General features: G+C 50.9%; 6 protein-coding genes across 6 annotated transcripts; 4 read left to right on the top strand and 2 right to left on the bottom strand.

The window, feature by feature from the left end:
- Nucleotides 1-665: 665 nt before the first annotated feature.
- Nucleotides 666-2,698, top strand: Triagg1_10445 (transcriptional regulator family: bZIP; the record flags this gene model as incomplete). The annotated part of the gene is made up of 4 exons (XM_062894517.1): nucleotides 666-674; nucleotides 738-928; nucleotides 983-1,125; nucleotides 1,389-2,698. The coding sequence occupies 4 exons, from the start codon at nucleotides 666-668 to the stop codon at nucleotides 2,696-2,698; spliced, it is 1,653 nt and encodes a 550-aa protein (XP_062750639.1).
- Nucleotides 2,699-5,550: 2,852 nt separating this feature from the next.
- Triagg1_10444 (uncharacterized protein) lies at nucleotides 5,551-8,497 on the top strand (the record flags this gene model as incomplete). Its single annotated transcript, XM_062894516.1, has 5 exons — nucleotides 5,551-5,628; nucleotides 5,690-5,908; nucleotides 5,973-6,054; nucleotides 6,128-8,220; nucleotides 8,294-8,497. 5 exons carry the CDS (start codon nucleotides 5,551-5,553, stop codon nucleotides 8,495-8,497), a joined length of 2,676 nt encoding a protein of 891 aa, XP_062750638.1.
- Nucleotides 8,498-9,813: 1,316 nt separating this feature from the next.
- Triagg1_10443 (uncharacterized protein) lies at nucleotides 9,814-10,482 on the top strand (the record flags this gene model as incomplete). The annotated part of the gene is made up of 1 exon (XM_062894515.1): nucleotides 9,814-10,482. The coding sequence occupies one exon, from the start codon at nucleotides 9,814-9,816 to the stop codon at nucleotides 10,480-10,482; it is 669 nt and encodes a 222-aa protein (XP_062750637.1).
- Nucleotides 10,483-12,596: 2,114 nt separating this feature from the next.
- Triagg1_10442 (uncharacterized protein) lies at nucleotides 12,597-13,301 on the top strand (the record flags this gene model as incomplete). Its single annotated transcript, XM_062894514.1, has 1 exon — nucleotides 12,597-13,301. The coding sequence occupies one exon, from the start codon at nucleotides 12,597-12,599 to the stop codon at nucleotides 13,299-13,301; it is 705 nt and encodes a 234-aa protein (XP_062750636.1).
- Nucleotides 13,302-13,506: 205 nt separating this feature from the next.
- On the bottom strand, nucleotides 13,507-14,808 carry Triagg1_10441 (uncharacterized protein; the record flags this gene model as incomplete). Its single annotated transcript, XM_062894513.1, has 1 exon — nucleotides 13,507-14,808. The coding sequence occupies one exon, from the start codon at nucleotides 14,806-14,808 to the stop codon at nucleotides 13,507-13,509; it is 1,302 nt and encodes a 433-aa protein (XP_062750635.1).
- A 470-nt stretch (nucleotides 14,809-15,278) lies between these two features.
- Triagg1_10440 (uncharacterized protein) lies at nucleotides 15,279-20,706 on the bottom strand (the record flags this gene model as incomplete). Its single annotated transcript, XM_062894512.1, has 6 exons — nucleotides 15,279-17,312; nucleotides 17,371-19,863; nucleotides 19,919-20,007; nucleotides 20,058-20,438; nucleotides 20,498-20,564; nucleotides 20,629-20,706. The coding sequence occupies 6 exons, from the start codon at nucleotides 20,704-20,706 to the stop codon at nucleotides 15,279-15,281; spliced, it is 5,142 nt and encodes a 1,713-aa protein (XP_062750634.1).
- Between the last annotated feature and the right edge of the window lie 648 nt (nucleotides 20,707-21,354).

Genomic DNA, 21,354 nt, shown 5'->3' with positions numbered 1-21,354 from the left:
CCCCCCCCGAATGGCAGGCAAGCGTGGTTTTTTGGGGATTCTGCTTACTTTTGAGACCTCCTCAAGCGGGTAAGTTAATCTTACTGTGCTTGGTTCCAGATCCAAAGACTAAGATGAGACACGAGTCTGCGCCTCAGCGCTGGGCATTCAGACGGGCTTTCCCCATGTCGATGTAAAATTGCTGTCCGATCTTGGTATTAATAGCAGAATTCGTAATACTGTACTATGCAGAATAAACATAGATCTAGTAGTAATAGGAGACGGGTTACGTGCGTTGAAGCTGAAACCAGTATTGTGGTTTACGTGTTATCACGGGAAGCGAATCCCGCTGAGATCCGTCTGTCTGGTGCAGCATTGTTAAGCATGGACTACCTAGACAGTATATATCTCACTGCAACTGGCATCGCAGCACCGTGTACCAGGCAAGGCCACGTCCTGTATGGGGAAATTCGAGTAGGATTCGCGCTTGGCTTTGGAACTAGAGAACTAGCGAGAGACGGCATGAAAGATTGCTAATCCACCCAAAACACCAAAGAAGCGATTTTCGTTAGCATGGACACTTGACGAACAAAGACTACTTTTTCTTCTTCTTGTTTTCTTTGCTTCTTTACTTTGCCCGCTTTCTGCATCAAGAGAGTCGGTATCAAGTGTCGCATGTGAAATTGATGCGTATTGTACAATTGAACCCAATTTGAATCAATTAATACTCGCAAGACTCGAATGACTGTGCAGTTCAGTCCAGCAAATGCCGGCAGAGCGGCAGCTGCATCGTGAAGGATGAGGCGTTGGATCGCACAGTGCCGCTCCCTACTGTGAGGCTCTCGCTGCCATCAACTTGGATCGGCTGGGGAAGACTCGAAAGGCGCGGTGCCACCAACTGGGGCTGGCGCTGTTCCGGCCAGTCCAGAAGCGGCCTGGTGCGAAAAGTGTGAGTCACCGGCGGGGCCACGCCTTCTGGCAAGGGCGCCTGCCAGTTGCGCAGCGCCTGCGACGTGCCTGTACTTGGCCGCCAGTGGTCCGCTCAGCGGGTGCCTAACAGCCTGGCAGGCAGCCTGGCGCCGCGCACTGTTAGGGCTGCACAAGCCCCCAATGCCCTCGCCTTGTACCGCAGCCCGCGCCGCCCGGGTACGTACCCGCTGGTGTGCCCGCTACGAGTTGCTGCCTGAGAAATACATAACCGCCACGGCCACATTTTTTTCTGGCCTTTTTTTTCTTCTTTTCTCCTCCACCCCCAAACTTTCATATCACATCCAATACACAGCGTCAGAAGCCTCAGGCTGCCTTCAAGATGATCTAAACAAACCTCTCCCCGAGCGTTTCTCTCCCTTCCGTCAAAATTCAGTCCCAGGACATAAACAACATTCTCCCCACTCAACCTTCACGTTCAGTTCACCATTCGGTCGATCTGAACTTCAGCACTGCTTTGAATAGCATCAGCACGAGTTCTTTCCTCACCGCCAACATTTCAGCTCAAGACTTCCCAGTCTTCACCACGGATTCCCAGTCAACATGGCTTCCCAACTCAGCTTCCGCCCTGCCGGCACCATCCGAGCACCTCTCCCTGAACCCCGTCGAGAATCCCCAGCAGGACTTTGTCTTGTTCGACAACCCTCAGCCTCGTCAACATAGTAGGAGTATTCCATTACCTAGCCAACGTCGTCACTCTTGTCACACCCGTCGCGAGAAGCACGCTTCACACGCAGTCCAAAATCAACGAGTGGCCCAGATACTCCAGGCTATTGGGCACCCATCTCTGTCTTCTGCTTTCGGCAACCGCTTATCGAACCAGTTCTACGCATCCTCCGCTCCGTCTTCAACGGTTTCCTTGAATCGGTCTTCTCGCACTGCACGGCCACCAGTACCCTTGTTTAACCAGAACACTGGTAACCAAAATCAAACCGCCAAGATGATGAACGCTGCAGGTTTGTGCAACCCTTGTTATTTGCTTCAGCTTGACCAATCTCGCTCACACTCCCCACCAGACGTCGATTTGGACGACTTCACCTTTTTCGAAGGAGGTGCCTCCACGGCCTTCTCTTCTCCGGCAGTCGCTTCCAACTTTGACTTCAGCAGCGGCGCTTCCAGCGCTGCTTCTAATCTTGGCACTGTGTCTCCCCAAGACCTCCTGATTCAGGAGCCCTTCATGTCAGCGCCGAACTCAGCGGCGCTGACTGCCCTGACCTCTCCTTCGCTGTACAATGGCAGCCCTGAGTTTGATTCATATGATGTTTCTCCCAACTTTGGCAATGCCGAATTTGAGAACGGTCCTAGCGACCCCTGGTACCCACTGTTTCCTTCTGATGCAGGCAGCCAAGAGCTTGCCAACGCAAGCGAATCGCCTGCTCAGAAGCCTCTGGATTCAGAGCCCATGTACCGATCATCATCTTCCGGCAGTGGCAGTGGTAGCGGAAGTGGCAGGAAGAAGTCGTCTGGATCCCCCACCGGTTCCACGCGACACTCTTCCGTCTCTGGTGTCAACTCTCGCCGACGAGACAAGCCCCTGCCCCCTATCATTGTTGAGGATGCCAATGACACCGTTGCCATGAAGCGAGCTCGCAATACCTTGGCTGCTCGAAAGTCGCGTGAGCGAAAGGCTCAGCGATTCGAAGAGCTCGAGGAGCGTATTGCGAAGCTGGAGGCAGAGCGTGATCACTGGAAGAGGATTGCACTGTCGCAATCTGGAGCATTGACGGAGTGAAGAAGTAATCAAGACGGAAGTTGTTTCACTTTCCTTTTCGCTATTAATGTTTGACTAAAAACGGTTCCGAGGGAAGATTGTATTATTCGCAGTGTTGCGCATCTGATACTACCAAGTAGTACTCTTTTTCTTTTTCAGAGAGTAAATGTTCATTACTATTTCATTTGACATTGATGTTTCTACTGCATTACTGTGACTTTGTATGACATAGACCAAAAAGCTGCCAATCCACTTGTGACTACGCTGGTGGACACTGTAATATGTGTCTCGCATGTTTCTAGAAGATGCTTCGTGCATGACTAAGATCTGATGTTAGTTATGACCTGTTGTTTGATTACATCTGCACACTTGAACATAGAGCCGTGATGTAGCAATCGACACCTTTCATTTGTAACCTACTTGGACCATATAAAGTGAAGCAAATCATAGAATTAGTCGCTAAAGATCACATTGCCTAAGCTCACTTATTGATATATGTCTTAATTATTCTAGGAAGAGCTTCCTGCTGGGCTTGTCTCTGTATATGAGTGCGTCTATGGGTTCGGCATTTGACCCATGCCTTAAGAACGGCAGTCCCAAGGCCTATTCTGAGTATAAAGAATTATCCCATGCTCCAATCAGAAACCTCTCCGCCATTCATTTGTAATAACGAGTTGGATTTTCCATACCGCATTTAACCTATCGAGTTGAGGTGTCTGCGTAAAACCCCGTGTATGCCTGCTTTATAGATGCCACCCTAGCCATCACATCTGTGAGCCTGGTCTTGCCACAAGATGATGCACACACATCCCGGCTTCGCAAAAAATGCCCAAGGGACCCAGTCGGCCATCAACTGAGCCGTTGCAGCATTTACCCACGCCACAGCCAGCCAGATGCGAGCGAACATAATGGCGACTTCCATGGATGGGCTAGTCCTCCTGGATAAAGGACGAAGTATCGTCCCAAGAATTCCCGAACCGTCTATATATCGATCCGAAGAGATGAATGTGGGTGCGAATAGGATGATGATCAAAGCAAAGCTGTATGCTGTACTAGTGGGGTAGTCGTGTCCGGGGACAATGTCTGTCGGAGGGAACATGCGGAAACTCGTCGATGTGGGAAGGCCGAGAATCCAGAAGATGAGAGTCTCAATCCAGAAACCAGGCATGGCTATGTGGCCTAGGATGCTGAAAAGGAGTCTTAAAAAGGCTTCGATTCGATCTTCGTCCATGTTTATGCTGCTGCTAAGCGTAGCGATGGGGAAAGAGTTGGGAATATGGAAGGATTGAAGTTGGGTATCTTATATCGGTGCGGCAGGGCTGCGATGATTGCTGTTGTGTTTAACTTTGATTCGTGTGATGACCTACTCTGCTCTCCTAGTGTCGATATGCTTTGCTTGGAAGCTTAAGAAAAAGTTAGTCCCCGATAGGTGTGAAGTATTCTAAAGAGAGGAGTCGACTTTGGGTTCTTCTTGGAGGGGTAGAACTCTGATTTCATGAATCTTTTAACATGTTCTGAGTAGGGAATAACTATATACCTACCCAGAATCCCCAGGTTCTCATTTAACAGTATTTATAGTAGCAAATACTAGAAGCAGACAGCTATAGTAGCAGATACTAGAGAAATATATATGTAGTTGCGGATACTGGAGGAATATAGCGATGGCAGTAGAGAGTAGTTATAGTAGCGGATACACGGAACTGGGTTTTAGATATCTACTACCTAAGGTAGTAATGAGATATACTGTATACATGTAAGTTAAGTCCATGTAGCAGTCAATAAACGGCTTTCCCTCGCTTCATGTTCTGATACTTGAGACCCACGCAGTCGCCGAGATGCTGAATACCCAGCTACTCTTTCTAATTTGGAGTTTGCCGGATATCCTAACGAGCTTATGAGAATACCATGGCTGATGGTAACAAGAGCACGGACCACAGTTTGTTTCTACAGTCAGTTTACAGAGCCACAGGCAGATGAAGACGCACAGCTAGACGTCTAGACATTAGTAATGTTGATGTGCTCTATGAGTCTGCAAAATTGTGAAGTTCAGAGCACATTTCTCACAATTGGGTTCTTGACATGGCTTCACAAATATCACGCTTTTCACGCTTTCGGACTCATCACTGCTTTCATCCTCCTCCTCTGGTTCCCCTCATTCACGGCGATATGCTCCGGCGGTTTCTCATTTTCTACCCGCTAGATTTGTCCCTACCAACTTCACACTACGGGCCTGACATAACGTGTCATAGAATGAGTCCATATGAACTTGTCAAGCAAATTTTTGTGGCCTGGTGATCAATCGGTTCGGAGCTTCGAATATTGAAGCCGACCGGCAGGGATCGCACATAAACTCGGCTTTTCATCAATGGTATGAGCGCGCTTAATGTATGTATCTACTATCTGGGACACTCGTTCGCCACCCCATATTCTTACTACATGGATACGATATTACTGTGTCGGCCTAAACTCCCGGTCCTATCGCGAGTTCTAAGACATGTCTTGGATCAGCAAAGTGGAGGCCGAATTGTGCGACGTTGCCTTGGAGAAAACCACCCGAATAAAGGGGCAAAAGTTGCCGTCCCTCGGCTTCTTGGGGCTTTACTCTGCCATTCGTGTTCAGCTCGTGTTTATCTTGCATGTAACTCCCTGCCACTATCGGAAATCTTGCCCCCCACCGTTACACTGCATATGTGCCTCTCTGTCCGCCGATGACCTTGGGTTCGGAGTAAGTAGTTGAAAAGCTGTCTATTGGAACAGCGATAAGAAGCCGACCCTGGCCCGGCTTGATCGAATCTTTGACGGACCTGCTCGCCTAGTATGGAGCTATTTGAGGCCGTTCCGGACAGAGAACCATTGGATTAAAGGCCGCAATCATGTCTGAAGAAATCGAGAAGCCTGTAGTCCAGGAGCAAGAGGACGCCGGTGGTGCTCTTGGTGAGAAGAGTTGCAGTGTATGTGTTTTCTGATGCTTGTATACTTGTATACTTCTGTCCTACATGACATCGTCGCCAGCATTTTCCTTTTTTCTCATTTCCCAGCTACCTCACAGAAGATGCCTTGAGAATGTTGAATAACATCCCATGGCCTCATCAGGGCCATAACGATCCCGATGAGCTACCTGGCCGCATAGTCGAAGATCAAATGGCAGAGCGTGATCTACACGTGACCGAGGACGACTTACTCGAAGCAAGGGAACTTGCTGCAACATACACTCTTGAGGAAGTGCGAGATGTATGTGACTTCTCACATGTAGCAATCTATTCAACGAGAGACTGACTCTACTCTGCTTGATTAGCTCCTCAACACATTTTATCGGCTTCACAAGAGAGATCCCAACTTCCCCTTGGATGTCATTGAGAAAATCGAAGCTTTTCTCCGTAAGCTATAACTACTCCTTCTTGAAGACTGATATCTGAAAACTCATTTCATTTTCCAACTCACGGCGTCTAGATAATGATGACCTTTTTGGACACCCTGAAAAACACGAGCAGCAAATCTCCGAAATGAAGATTCAAGCCGCTCTCATCATCACCAACAGCCCCTACGCAGAAGTCAGAAGCGTTGTTTCCCCCCACGATGACCCCACGATGCCATGTTCGACCATCCGAGCCTGGGTCTTGGGAATTCTGTTTTCAGGCGGTATTGCTTTCATCAATAGCTTCTTTGGCCTTCGTCAGCCTGCCATTTACGTCACGTCCAACGTCCCTCAACTGTTGGCGTATCCCCTGGGGAAACTATTGGAATGGCTTCTGCCTGACGTGGGCATCACGCTGTTTGGAGTCCGGCATAGCTTAAACCCGGGTCCTTTCAATAAGAAAGAGCACATGCTCATCACATTGATGACCAGTATTGCAAAGAGCGCGCCGTACACTAACAACGTCATATTGGCTCAAGTTCTGCCGCAGTATTTCAACCAGCCCTGGGCGCTCAATTTTGGCTACCAACTTCTGATTGCTCTGTCGAGCAACTTCATCGGCTACAGTCTTGCCGGGATTTGCCGAAGGTTCTTGGTCTACCCTTCGTATTGCGTATGGCCGCAGGCTCTTGTTACCATTGCCCTGAACAGCGCGTTTCACAGCGAGGGGAATATCCCGGCCGTGGGTCCATTCGGTAAAGTTTGGCGCATGTCGAGATTCAGATTCTTCCTCTATGCTTTCATTTTCATGTTCATTTACTTTTGGTTCCCCAATTACATCTTCGGGGCCCTTGGGATTTTCAGCTGGATGACTTGGATCGCTCCGAATAATGCCAGCTTGAACCACATCACGGGCGTGGTCAACGGCCTTGGGCTCAACCCTCTGCCTACCTTTGACTGGAACGTCTTCACATATGCCATCGACCCCCTCATGGCGCCGTTCTTTAGTACATTCAACCTATTTATCGGCATGTTCTTGTCCATGTTTGTCGTCATTGCAATATATTACACAAACACGTATGACGCTGCGTATCTACCGATCAATTCCAACGAGCCATACGATCACTATGGCAAGCGCTATAACGTCACTTCTATTCTCGATAGCCGTGGAATAATCGACAATGAAAAGTATCAAGCATACTCACAGCCATATCTCTCCGCTGGGTATGTCACATACTACCTGTTCAGCTTTAGCACTTATAGCGCCGCCCTGGCATATGGGTTTCTCTACCACCGGTTAGAGATTATGATGGGATTCAGAGACCTCGTCAACAGCTTCCGCCCTTCTAAAAAGGCCGAGATTGAAAAAGGCCAGGTTCTTGATGTCCACAACCGCCTGATGAGAAAGTACCGGGAAGTTCCAGAGTGGTGGTACCTGATTGTCCTCGTTCTCTCGGCTGCTCTCGGTTGTGCGGCGATTGCTCACTGGCCAACCTACACGAGCCCTGGCGTTGTCTTTTATGGCATCGGCCTCTGTCTCATCTTCATGGTCCCTACTGGAATTATTTACGCCATGACTGGCATTGAGACGTTGTTGGATATACTGGCCGAGTTGATCGGCGGATCGTTTGTGCAAGGCAACGCACTCGCCCTGTGTTTCTTCAAGACATACGGCTACGTTACCTGCTCTCACGCTTTGTCGTTTAGCATCGACCTCAAGATAGCCCATTATGTCAAGATTCCGCCTCGCTTCACCTTCTTTGCGCAGATGGTGCCGACGCTGGTCTCAACATTTGTCGGCGTCGGCATCGTCTCGTACCAAGTCCACCTCAAAGATATCTGTACCGAGAACGCTCCATTCAAGTTCGCATGCCCCAACCAGACCTCATTCTTCACTGGTGTCACTCTCTGGGGCACCGTAGGCCCCAAAAGGCTCTGGGGCGTGGGCGGCCAATACTCGGAAACTCTCGTCGGTTTCCCCCTCGGCATCGTCGTCGTGGTGATGTTCTGGCTCCTCGGCAAGTATTTCCCCAAGAACCGCGTGCTTCGCGCAACGCATCCCGTCGCTCTGTTGAATGGGGGCCTCTACTGGGCGCCGTATAATCTTTGCTATATCTGGCCCGCTGTGCCTGTCGCGTTTTTGTCCTGGATTTATGTCAAGGAGCGATTCTTGACTCTGTGGTCCAAGGTTAGTACCCAGACAAGAAACTACTCACCTTGGTACGGCATCTAGCTTGCTAACAGTCTGCCTCTTTCTGCAGTACAATTTCGTTCTGTCTGCCGCCTTCTCCGCCGGCATCGCCATCTCGGCGATTATCCAATTCTTTGCTCTCACATACCGGGGCATCACTTTGGACTGGTGGGGGAATAACGTGGTTAGCATGGGATGCGAAGGCACCGCCTGTCCGCTGAAGAAGCTACCTGAGGGAGAGTTCTTTGGACCTGCACCAGGTCATTACAACTGAGCTGTTGTGCTTCTTGGGAGAGGAGCGGAAAGACGCTGCTAAAGTACTTGCTTGTCTAATACGTACTATAGTATATACAGTACCCAGCTCTTTGAATACAGAGTACAGTTTGACGCCTTTGGTAGCCATTGTATCCGCGTTATTTGATTTGGAGTGGCCAAGCTACAGATCCCACCGGATAAATTCCCCCATTCACTGGGCTGAGTCCTTGCCGTTGTTGGTCTTTCTCTACTCCGTTGGATTCTCATGAGAATACATGTAGCCATGGGAAGCAACATCACGTCCGGCATCTGCCGAGGTCCCCCAAACAGGGGGTTGTCATGCATGATACGCCTAGTGTTTGGAGCAATTAGACAGACCCTCAATGACTCGCCACCAACAGGCCAGAAAAAAATCCCCGAAGCTGCATGGTGTAATTACGGCTTGCAGGCTTTCCTTGAACACACCCAACACGGCTCATTTCACAGGTGAATTACACGTTTAAGCATAGCACTGCACTCGAATAACCTTGTTTTTACTCCTCGGCGTATCAATGTCCCGCCAGGTTCTTGGATATGAGCGCAGTTTGCTTTTGGACGGGCGCTTAGCAGCGTGAATTGTGCTAGCTTCGGGTTTCGGTCTCATCGCTACTCCACTCACGATTCTGCAGGTTTTTTCCATCTCACTTGTCTTGTCGTATAATGCCGATGATGGCATAACAGTTCCTGAGGAATCGAGGTTAATGCGCGTTCACAGTCATCTTTGAATCGCAATGTCAGTTGGAGAGGAGCCAAAGGGCAGGCAGCAAGACGCGACAATGATCGGACCGCGGCATGTCAAAGCAATAGCGCCGTGACACGTCCAGCCCCGAAAAGGGGGACAAGGTCATGATACTGCACTGCAGGTGTTTGTAAAACAGGTAAAATCAAGTCGTCCAGGAGAGCAAAACACCAAATCAGGCAGAAGGGAGGCCGTTTTCGAGGTCCCCAAGCCCAAACGCCCACTGATTCCAGGGCCCCCGTGGCTCGGCGATTGCCTGAACGGGCTCGACTTGGTGGCTCCAGTTTGTCCGTCGCCTCCGGCCCAAGATGAGACGCGCCGCTAAACGGTGCGTGGCCCAGGCCTTTGGGGTTTGGTTGAAAAAGGGCGCCGTCGCCGTTTGGGAATCGCGCTTCTTGATTTTCGCCAGACAACTCCCTCGTTGCCAGTCGCTCGCTCAATCGTCAAGATCGCTCCAGTGATCGTCCATTCTTTCGTTTGCCGCTGAAAAGCTAGGCCATTGAATCCATTGTCAACCAGATCCATTTCACTTGAAATTCAATCTTCAACGTCCCGCCATGGCTCTTCGATCTCTCGCCGCGACTCTCCTTTTGGCCTCTTCGGCCTTGGCCAAGACTGACCTTGCCGGCTGCACTTACACCGACATCGTCGTCATGCCCACCGACCGTCCCGCCTACGATGCCTATGCCAGCCGCCTCTGGTACGTCCCCGGCACCGGCGAGCTCTGCGACTTCCTGGACTGCGGTGGCGGCCGAGCTCCCCCCAAGACGAACGTCCCCGGCTGCCCTCTGTACTCTGGCACCGAGACCTACTCGCCCAGCTACCTCAACCTGCAGACCAAGGCTGCTGCTGCTGGCTCGGGCGAGGCCACAGCCACTGGCTCGTCTGGCGCCATAACCACCGGCGAGTCTCAGGTGACGACCAAGGCTACCGCCGCTCCGTCCACGACCTTGGAGACGTCCGTGTCCAAGACGGCCTCTGAGACCGACTCGGCCGCCCAGACCACCGCCGCCTCCTCAACCACGGCTGCTGTTCCCCCTCCAGTCAAGTCGAGCGCAAGCTCATCCGCAGTGACGGCTTCTCAGGGACAGCCTGGACACAACGGCACTGTCACCGGCGCTCACCCCACCAGCACCTTCACGACCAACGGCGCCGCTCCCACGGCTGTCGCCATCTTTGGCTCATGCCTGATTGCTGGTGTTGCGGCGTGTGTTGGCATGATGTAAAGAGGTGGCGTGTGTTGACAACTTGTGAAGGAAATGCCATCATGAGTGTCGATTCATGTAGGGGAGGAGAAGGAGGAGATGGAGGTAGAGTTGGGAATCAATATTCAAGGGATGTTTTTTTTTTTTTCGACGGTGTCTGCCTTGCCGTTTGAGAGTGATGCCAATGTAAATGTGCACAAGTGATATGCATGTAATTGTATGCCTGTGAAGTGATTGATGCTCGATTCCGCTGCCTCTCGTTATAGTTGCAGCAACGAGTCATCCGGAATCATGACCAAGCCGAGACATTATGTAAGACATCCATCATACGCCCCCAGTGCGGCTAGCCCCATCACACCCAGCTAGATGAGATCTCCCTTTAGAATCTCCCGAGCTGCTTCAATCTGCTAAACCCCAAAGAGGCGCTTGTTCGTGCAAACCATCCGAGGCGGTGATTGTCAGGCGCTGCGGAAAGCCATGCCGTCATACATGCGGTCGGAAAAGAGAGGCGCAGATTCCAATTAAAAGGGAGGGAGAGAGAGAAAACGCCCGCTGTTTGTTTATCGCACGCGCTGGGTTGTGGTCGTACGAGTACGAAATAGTAACAGCCACCAGAACACGCTCAGCTCCTTCACCGACCATCTCAGCCCTGGCGGAACAAGGACCGGTTTGATTGAGGAAGAGATGCAGATGCAGATGCAGATGCAGGACGAAAGGGGGTGGAAAAGGGCGATGGGGTGCCTGGACGATAAGGCATTCAAAGACCCGCGCGGGCCATGTTTTCACCTCCGAGGCTTTCTCGAGCAGACAAACATGCAGTACTACTGCCATCGACGCGACAACAGCCAGATGCATCCTTAGCCTTTTGATTTTCTACCGTTAATCGCCCGTTCCGGTATCTATTCAGTGGTGTCCACCAGGCCGGTTCGGTAACGCGGTGAAACCCCACAAGTCCAGGCCCGGCGTCATCCGCCACCCCAAAAGTCCACGATTTGACTGCCAACGACACACCCACGAGTATGTAATGATTGCCTAACAGTTACCTTGTTCAGGGAATCATGGCGGTCATGTTGGCGGCGACTGGGAGATGGGCGCGCGATCGTGTCACGCCCTGCGTTTGCGGTGCCGGACTTTGCTTGTTAATGGATGGGCCGCTGCCATTCCATCCGGGGGGAGAGGGTGAGGCGGTGTCCATGTGCTGGGTTGTAGAAACGTAATCGGAGAATAGAAGACGAAAAGAAGACGGGCAAGGCTTCCAACGTAATAATAAGCAACAGGGCCGTTCATCGCATGATGTGTTACATATCTCTCTCTCTCCATCGGCCGGAGCAGCAACAGCAAACACTGGCATAAGAATAAGAATCCGGAACCGCCGCGACCTTCCTCATCCGAACCCCGTGCGACCCGCTTCTCCGCCGATTGACTGGATTTGCATATTGTCCTGAGCATCAAAGGCGATCGACCAGCCAAGTAGCGCCAGGCCCACGCCAAACAAAGGCATCCAATAGGCCCAGAGCCGCCGGCGCGAAGTACTGTAGTAAGAGTAAGTGCATATGCCTGCGTGCGTTGCGCCGCGAACAAGCTCCGGACCTGCGCACCTGACCCTGTCCGCTGGGCGTTCCCATCGATATAACACCCGCAAAAGAAGACAACAACTTTGAATGGATAACGTAAAGTTCCCAAATGACACCCCAGCCCGTCGGTCTAAGGGCCGTAGCTAACCGGCTAGTAAACGCCACAGGATTGGTCCATGATGGAGGTAACACGTACTTGTATGGGCCATCGACTTTCCCCCGTGTTTCTAATCTTGGCCATATCTATCTAGGTTGCTTGTGCTGGGGGGAGAATAAAAGAAGCAGGGCGGAAGGCGGGAAGATGGGGATCCAAGCTCCAGGGGGGGGGGGGGCCATTGACAAGACCAGGATGAACCGGGGGGTCAAACTCTCGTCTGCCAAAAGTAAACATATATCGTACTCCTCCCATCTCTCCTCCACCTCGACACCCAACCTATTTGTACTCTTTTGTAGAAGAAACGAAGCGGAAAAAAGAACGAGTATCTATCTATACATTAAAAAAAAAAAACGCCCAGTACATCATATCCAAAAAAGCGAAAAAGACACAACAAGACAGCAACCATGGGCTCTCTCGTTTCCACAATGGGTTCCAAACCCTCAAAGAGCTCAAAGGCCACCAACCCCGAGGGCGAGCCACGGTACTGGTTCCGCGACAACTTCTTCCTCACAAACGACAAGAAATACCTCGAGCCCCAGGCCATCAACGCCGTCTTTGAATCAGACCTCATGTGGTGGAACGATCCGCTGCCGGAGCAACAGATGCGCAAGATGCTGTCCAATTGCATGACGATGAGCATATACCACGTACCCGAGTCGGAGAAACAGATGCAGAGTTCGTCGTTCCCAACCACTCTGATATTCCATCCACTTCTCTCCTGTAGAATATTCAAAGCTAACATGGTCTTCTTCAAACGTAAAATAGACAACGGAGCTCCGCGGAGACCATACGGCTCCGACGTAAAGCTCGTCGGCCTCGCCCGTGTCGTAACCGACTACGTCACATTCGCCTACCTCACCGACGTCTTCATCATCGAGGAGTTCCAGAGACGCGGCCTCGCCAGCTGGATGATGCAAGGCCTCAAGGAAATCGTCGACGAGTGGCCCAACCTGCGAGGCCTCGTCCTCATGACGCACGACCAGGCCGCCGCCAAAATGTACCAGCGCGAGCTGAAAGCCCTCGACTGGGACCAAGGTCCGTCCGCTGGCTTGGTGTTGCTGGAGATGCCGGGCGGCGGAGTCAAGGATATCCCAGAGGATCACAAATGAGACTTGGCGCCGCTTACTTTTCGTCTCCCTTTTTTCTTTTTATCGTCGACATGTTTCAGCATTGCATAAGTCTCGCTCGACGCTCATCGACGAGGCACGGTTAGCTTTTTTGCATCTTTGGTTTCTGGGATATCACTGTTTTTTTCTTCTTCTTCTTCTTTCTTCTTCTCTTTTCTCTCTTTTATACCTCCCCATTTTTGTGTCTCTACCTGGTATTTTTAGATATGGCAGCCCGCATCTCGAGAGCTCTCTTGTAAGGCGGAGCAATAGGAGGCTGGACCGGGTCTAGCGAAACATAGTCTTCAGGTAGCTGGTAGGAAGCGTCGGAGTCAAAAGCGGATAGATCGCCACAAGCGATAAAAGGTGCAATCCATCTTGACCCATTGTCCCTATCGTTGCCCTCCGTCTCGTCGTAAACTTCCACCTCTGTGATTCCGCCCTCGCGTGATGTCGTCGGCGCTGATTTGGCGCTGCAGTCCCATGTCCCCTCGCTTGACTGCATGGTTGCTTCGGCGACAATGGGTAGCTGCATATCCCGCCCTTTCGCCAACCTATCCAGTCGCTGTCCTACCCCGAGCGGCTCCTCGAGGCTTGCATGGAAACCTGCCGGTGGCCGGAAATTCAGGCACACGATGAATGCCTCGACACTGCTCGCTCTACTGCTCCTGGGCTTCGCAACAATGACCTTTTCGAAAAATATCTTGAGCTGCGCGTATAGAATGTCCACGTTTCTACCCCGGAAAATCTTGGCGACGAACTTGCCGCCCGGTTTTAGAACGCAGAGGGCAAGGTTAAGCGCCGCAAAAAGGAGCTGTGATTGGACGTAGATGTCGAGATCGTGCAGGCCCGTGACGTCGGGGGCGCCGTCGCTGAGAACGAGATCGACGGGGTGCTGCGCCTGGGTTCCCGCTGCTGTTGCGGGATCGTAGGATGGGTCGAGGGCAGACAGGAGGAGAGGGACGGTTGCGGGATGCGTAATGTCTGCTCTCAGAGTTGTGATTCCCGCGAGGGGAGAAATAGGCTGAAGATCGATGGAGACAATCTTGACGTCTGGGTTGGCTGCTGCTGCCGTCGTCGCCTCGGCGCCGTTTTGCGCGGACGACAAGCTCGTCCCCTTTTCTATAGCCGCCTTCTGCTCGGGTGAAAAGGCCTCGGGGAAGACGCCGAGCATCTGCTGGCGGACCTTGGCGTCGCGATCCTGCCATGCCGAGCGGCCAAACTTCTCGCCCTTGATGAGCACGCGCGACAGGACTTGCGACCAGGAGCCCGGGGCGGCGCAAAGATCGACGACGCGGGAGACGTTGGAGAAGAGGTCAAATTCTGCGACAAGGAGAGACTTGGATTTAGCGGACAAAGGCACGGACAATTGGGCATCTCGCATTCCTGGAGATGGAGGGATGGTACCTTCGTCTAGCTGGAGAAGCTTGAATGCACTTCTTGCGCGCCATCCTTGCTCTTTGGCGAGCCGGTAGTAGGCGTCACGTTTGTCTTTGGAGGATTTACCCATTATAGGTGGATGTGGTATTTCCCCCCCTTTCTTTTTGCAGCCGAGGAGAATACGGGACGTTGTTGGAGGTTTTCTATGTAGACGAATTAGTAGATGTGCAACTTTTTTTTCTGCCCCGCGATGTCACTTTTCGGTGCATGTACCTTTGTGGCATGGTGGGGGTGGATCTTGTCTTGACATGTGAGTGTTGATTACCCTGCATCAGGAGAAGGGAATCCCATAAAGACCCTTACAAAGGGGAATAAATCCATCTACTTGAAGCAAAATGAATATTATATATGTACTTATTTTCAGTATTCTATATAGTGCTACATTGATGAGGCAATGTTATATGCACGCTATCTTCTCTACATTCCAGACGACGTGATTAACTCATAAAGTTTGGATTAACCACAAAATTCTTGCCTCTATTGTAGCGCAATCCCCTCACACACTACCTAGGTAGGTATAAAGAAGCCATTATTCATTTTCTAAACAACCCCAAACTCGCCTCCGATAACATCTAAAGCCTCCCTCAGGAGAGACAGGACCTTTTCATCACCCTGCACTCTCAGTGCCTTCACAATCAAGGGGTACAACCTCAGCAAGTGCTTTCTGACATCGCTTTGTGCTTTTTCAAGAGGAGCTATCGCCTCGCTCTGGCTCTGCAAACCAACCAGCTTTTGCAACGTCCAGAGCAATTCCTTCCTCTGGCTTAGTGGCTGCGGCATTTTGCCTCGAAGAGGCTGATCAGATACATATGCGCGAAGAGTCAACGCGCATCGTAGAATTAAGAACGGGGCTGCGGTACACGCAATGCGGGTTCTTGAAGCAGAATGATCATCCATGGCCTTGGCAGCAGATGGCTTATGGGCAGCCGGCTCGTCTGTTGAGATAAGCAAGAAGAGCTCTTCGAATGCGACGTAGGCCATCTTCGTACGCTGCGTCGGTGGGACGGAAGTTGTCAGTCCGGTTCGTGGCTGGTACAATTTTGGCAGGCCGGCTCCTCCGTCCTGAATGACGACCTTGTCCGCCGATGGAGGTTCGTGAATGATGGACGTCTTGAACAGACTCATAGTATATGCGCTTCGAGTCTCCTCCTTCACCTTTTCTGATCCCATTGAAGGGATGACCAGTTCTACCAACTTGTGGAACCATGCAATGTCTGCCGCTTCATCATCTGCAATGCTTGTGCCAGGCGGCGGATTGTCGCAATCTGCACTCAGAATACCGTCCGCAACCTCGGCAATAAGCTGCCAAATGCCTTGGATGGTCTCTGTGGGTATATCTAGATCATCAAGCTTTGACAGAGTCGCTTCGGAGATTGTCAAGACTGTCGATGTCGCCAGCTTCCAGGGCTGGACTGACCTTGTAGTAATAGGGAACTGGTATTTGAGAGCAATAGGTCTGAGGAGAGCGGATAGAGCTGCGCTGACTGATCCGCTCGTGTATATATCAGTGTCGGCTGAGTGGCTCACCACGAGGCCCTCCAACATTTGCATACTGGTTTTCGACATTGCAACGTAAGTCCTTTTTGACGGAGGCTGAGCTTCATAATCCTGGTCGTAGGCCAAAGTTACAAACTCGGAAACCTGCTTGATCAATGCCGACGGAACGCCGCTAATGTCAGTCCGAATCATTTTCACGGCATCCAGCGCCTGTGCCTGAAGCTGCGTCAGATTGTCAATATCTGTAGCATAACTGCCCACAGAAGCCTCTTCAACGGTATGCCGCAATAATCCGAGGATTCGCTGGACTCTGTCCACCGTAAGATCAGACTTGATCAGCCTGTACACCTCACGAAGAGCGGCCACGTAGGCGGTTAGACAGTTTTGGTTGTCCTGAGCTTTTCCCTTAGGAGATTTTGTGATTGGAATACCTCGGGACCACAAGTCCCAGGCGAACCTGACAGTTGTCTCGTTAAATATGGGCTTCTCCTCGCTTCCTGACTGAGAAAGCACATGCCCTAATGTTTTGAAAGTTGCCGTATTGATAGCAAGAACCCTGAAATCGAGTAATGTAGCCAGATGCTCAAGCAGCTTGTTCCAGAGCTCGTTGAAAGACGAGTGTGCTGTAAGTACTTCGAGGTTGTTTCCGAGCAAAGTAGATATGCCATTCAGCACAACGACTGCAGTATCGTGCCACTCTACCCTATCGGTTTCGTCTACTTCTTCGTCCTGGGTGGTCCTCAGTTCTCCTTCAAGAGAAGTCAATAGCTTGAAAACCACGGATTTGATGCATATTGACCATGCTTCAGGGGTGAGCCTCTCCCCATAAGCATCAAAGATACGGAGAAGTGTTTGAATAGCCGTGTTACGAAGTTCAACTCTGTCGTCAGAGGCGACAGCCGTGAGCCTCAACAGCAACAGCATCCACAACGCTGCGTCGGATCCTTGGCCGCCATGATCTGCTGCCAGGCGCTCTAGCTCATCGACATCGGCGTCCTGAAATAAGTCAATCGTAATATCAAGCGACTTGTCCTTGCCGGATAGAAAGTCGGAAAGAGCCCAGAAAAAGGTCACAGTCTAAGAATACGTTCTCATTAGCGAAATGAATTATCTGCTCCAAAAAGCCAACCCTTACCGTCAGTGCAATATTGAGATCGTCGTCTTGAGAGCAGAATTTGTAAAGCGTATCAACCAAAATCAAGAAGCAAGAGTTAGGTAATGAAGGTAGAAAATCCGAGCATATCAGTTGCAGTGAGCTAAAGGAAGATCGCACAAGCTTTGACGATCGTGTACCGAGATTTCGAGCATTGATGGTTGATTCGTGATCTCCCGAATCAGTCTCTCTTGTTGTGAAAACGCTTCCAATAATGTCAAAGGTGACATCCCAGCCGCTGACGAGAGTTTGCCCGCAGTCCTCGATAACGCCTCGCAAACCATCAAGAATAATTCTATGAATCTCAATATCAGTCGTTGCGTTTGAAACAGAGATGTCCCGGCCACCTCTTTGTAAAGGTTTCAACGAGTCTCGAAGGGCGCCCAATAGCCGGAGTTGAATCGCGCCGCGAATATCGGGAGGCAAGGTACCTGCAGCGTTGGCTGCTTCGAGCACTAGCTTGGCAAGTATATCAGAGGCCCTTGTCCTGACTGATGGACTATTCAGACTTGAGTTTAACATCTGAATCAGCTTGTGCACTAATAGGTCCCAGCCTGACTCTGTCGGATCGTATGCCAACAGCCGTTCTAGATTAATCATGGCAATGTCCCCCAGTTTGGCTAGCGCAAACTGGAGTTCTTGATTGGATGCTGTCGACTGGCCAGAGAAGCTGAGTACTCGCCGATGCTGACCAGACGAGCTTCTCGCATGCTGGCTCTGCCGCGACGGCTCTTTGTTGTCGGCGTTAGGCTTGACCTCGCCTTCATCTGGTAGTAAGCCGCATATAGCTTGAACCACTTCGATGAATGACTCATTGGGGAAGTCAACACTGCTTTCAATTAGTCTGGACGCGGCTGTTTCAACAGATCGGACTTCGCTGCCAAAATTGGCCATGAGCGAGTTCGCGTCTGATTCACTTTGGTAGTCCTGTCCGCCACGGCCTAGAGATTGAGCTCTCCCGGGAGCCTTCCCAGTTACATAGAGCACAAAGTCAGCCTGTTGTAAGGTCTCAAGTATGATACCCCAAGCAGGCCCAAGCGTTGGGCCAAGAGCGATGCCGAGATTAAGCAGGGCTCGCAAGCAAAGGAGGTTCCGTGTGTTGAGAGTTATGGACGCATCCATAGGGCCTTGACGCTGTCTTTCTGTAGGGCTGGACACTTGCGATAAGTTTTCGACGCTCAAGAGGCCTCGAGCATTGCTGAAAACGCTGTTTGATGTTTCTGTCGGAGTAGTGGCTGCGGATCGTGGTTGACCAGCATTGACGCACGCACTCAGCACATTTGGAGGTACTGCAGCTTTCCCAAGCGTAGATAAAAAGGCATCTCGTGGCGTTGGGAGCTGCAATAGGCCTGCCACATGGGCAAACCTCTGAAATGCGCGAACCAAGCCGTGGTAATACTCTGAGTCCAAGGCAGCATATAAAAAGGTGGAGCAGGTAGCCAATATAGCAGGCCAACACTCGTTGACAATGTCAGAGCAAACCTTGACTTCGGAATAGGCAGGGTGGTCTTCTAGCTCCAATGGATTGATTGGTACAGGGTTCTTCTTAAAGGAGGCTGACCGTTCTCGCGCTCCCCCGTGAGATGGACCTTCAGGTTCCAGCTGGGATGGAGCAGGCGAGCTACGCCCCATGTCCTGTTTCGAGGCCTTTTTCCGAGCCCGAGTCTCATTGGGGACTGTGAGCGGTAGAATAAACTTGGCAAGCCCATCTGATAGAGATGAGAGGCATGCTAATATCAAACTGTAAATGTACGACTCAGGAATCGCTGGGGCCTCGGCTTTATCCAGTTGATCTATACAGGGAACTCGAACAGAGCTCCACGTTACGCTGATGCCTATATTGGAAGTCTCCGACGCAATAGAGCCGCTGATGATTCCAGTAACACTAGTAGCTTCGATCAATGCTTGGTCTGTAGACAAGCCAGAACCACCAGATGGATCAGCAACTGGTATTGAAGACTGATGGCCTAAGCCGATGACTGCCGGCTTCTCGGTGCTAAGCCGTACAAAAGTCGCAATAAGTGTTTTAATGATGTCCTTCTCGCCCTCTTTTGCGTCGTACATGGTGAATATGCGACGCACCAGAGCATGCTCGGCAAATATGCCGCGGAATACCTCCATGCATAATGCCCGCTTCCAGATGGTGGTATCTTGGTCCAAGAGAGTTGTAAGAAGTGATAGTGCGTCGCCGCACTCTGAAGGCAAGATGCTAATATGGCGGCGCAACAAGGTATAGAGGATGCGGACGAGCCTCACAGTTGTGGCGAATGAGGGCTTGCCTTTGAGTGCACTCATCAGAAGAGGCATCACGCGGTCGCGAAGAATGTGAGCTTGTTCAGGATGGCTGAGGAAGACACTCGCGTGATTCGTGATGACCGACTCAATGAGCTCTAATCCAAATGTTTGCTGTAATCCCGAGAACCGCAGGAATTCGGATCGCTGGTTTTCAGTCAAGAGACACAAGTCGTTGAATATCTAGAAGCTGTTAGTTTCAAAGCACGATGTACATCTGTATAGATAGATCACTAACACGGTACGCATCTAATGCGGCTGCGCGGAGTTGTACTTTGCCGTCGGCTGATGGCGCCTCGCCTGCAATGGGGGCATCGCCGCCATTCTCTATACCAATGTCAGGAAATGTATGTTGATGGCAATGTAAATGAACTCACTATCTTCAGCGACTACTTTGTCAAATACCGAAACGACAAGCTGCTGGAGAGTGGCAGCTGAGGTATTATTCACAATGGCATTCTTGCTACTTTGCAGGATGAAGCAGATATTCAGAGCAGTCACAAGAAGATTGCCATTCAGGTCCGAAGAGTAGTTTTGCAATAGAGAAGGCAACGCTTGCAATATCTTTAACTGCACGTCAAGCCCGGCCGAGGACGCTTGCATCAGCGCCTCCAGGACCTGGTTGAGCTTCGACCTGGGCAGCGCCTTGGCAACGATGAGCCTCTGCAGACAGACGATTGCAATGCCGGTGAACTTTGCATTCTTGGTGCCACACGCGATGATGAAGGGATTCACAAAGCCGGGCTTTTGCGAGAGCACTGGGGGTTCAATGTCAACGAGATGTCACTTGGACTTAGAAGGATCCACTGGTGCATACACTCAGGAGCTGCCGTTTCGGGGACATTGCCAAGGCTCTTCAGCTCTTCCAAAGATCTTTCGGCCGCCTAGAAGAGAAGAAAAAGGTGAGTCGATGGGCAACAAAGCTCCGGCTGAAGAAGAAGTGCGTACTTGTCGAAGGTCATTGTGCTTCCTCTTGCTCTCCTGAATGAGATTAGCTAGCTCCGTGGCCAGAAGCTGCGTCGTCATCTTGGGTCCGGCCGAATAATCTGCCCATGGGCAATCAACGTACGGGCGACGTTTATCTCGCTTTCATGCAGCTTCGGCGTCGAAATGAAGAGGGAATACCGCGGTTTCATGCTCCTCGCTCCAATCAGGTCTCATTCATGATCAAGGACAGCGCATCGGTAGTGAGTAGGTGTTATGCTTGGTGCAAGCATTAAGCCGGCAGAACCAACTCACCGCCTTTCCGCTTATTACCCTTTTAGTCCTAGTCGCATGGGGACTAGCGTACATGATGCTCTCTTGGGCTATCGAGATATTGCAGCTTCATTCATCACTTGGAGTATGTATGCAAAGTATCATCTCGTGAATTTCCAAGTCGTTTCAAATGAATAAAAAAGAGAAAATATTCAAATATCTTCTTCTTTGTGCCCTCCTATCTTGAAGGACAGCAGCTTCAAAGTATAGCGGGCTATCAGATGTAGACATACCTACACGGAGAGAGCAGCCGTGAGTGAGTCACCCGCTAAAAACTTTGGCTCATGTGTATTGCTCTCAGTCTTTTTGTCTCTCCTAAATTCTCAAACATTGCAGTGTGCCCCTTACGCCCAATAAATTTCGTTTTGTGTAACCATAAATCATCCAATCATCCCCTCCTCAATTTTCTCAATAAAA

This window comes from Trichoderma aggressivum (genome assembly GCF_033847375.1).
Source record: "Trichoderma aggressivum f. europaeum strain CBS 100526 chromosome Unknown scaffold_073, whole genome shotgun sequence".
Lineage (NCBI taxonomy): Eukaryota > Fungi > Ascomycota > Sordariomycetes > Hypocreales > Hypocreaceae > Trichoderma > Trichoderma aggressivum.
This window is presented reverse-complemented; position numbering and strand designations above follow the sequence as displayed.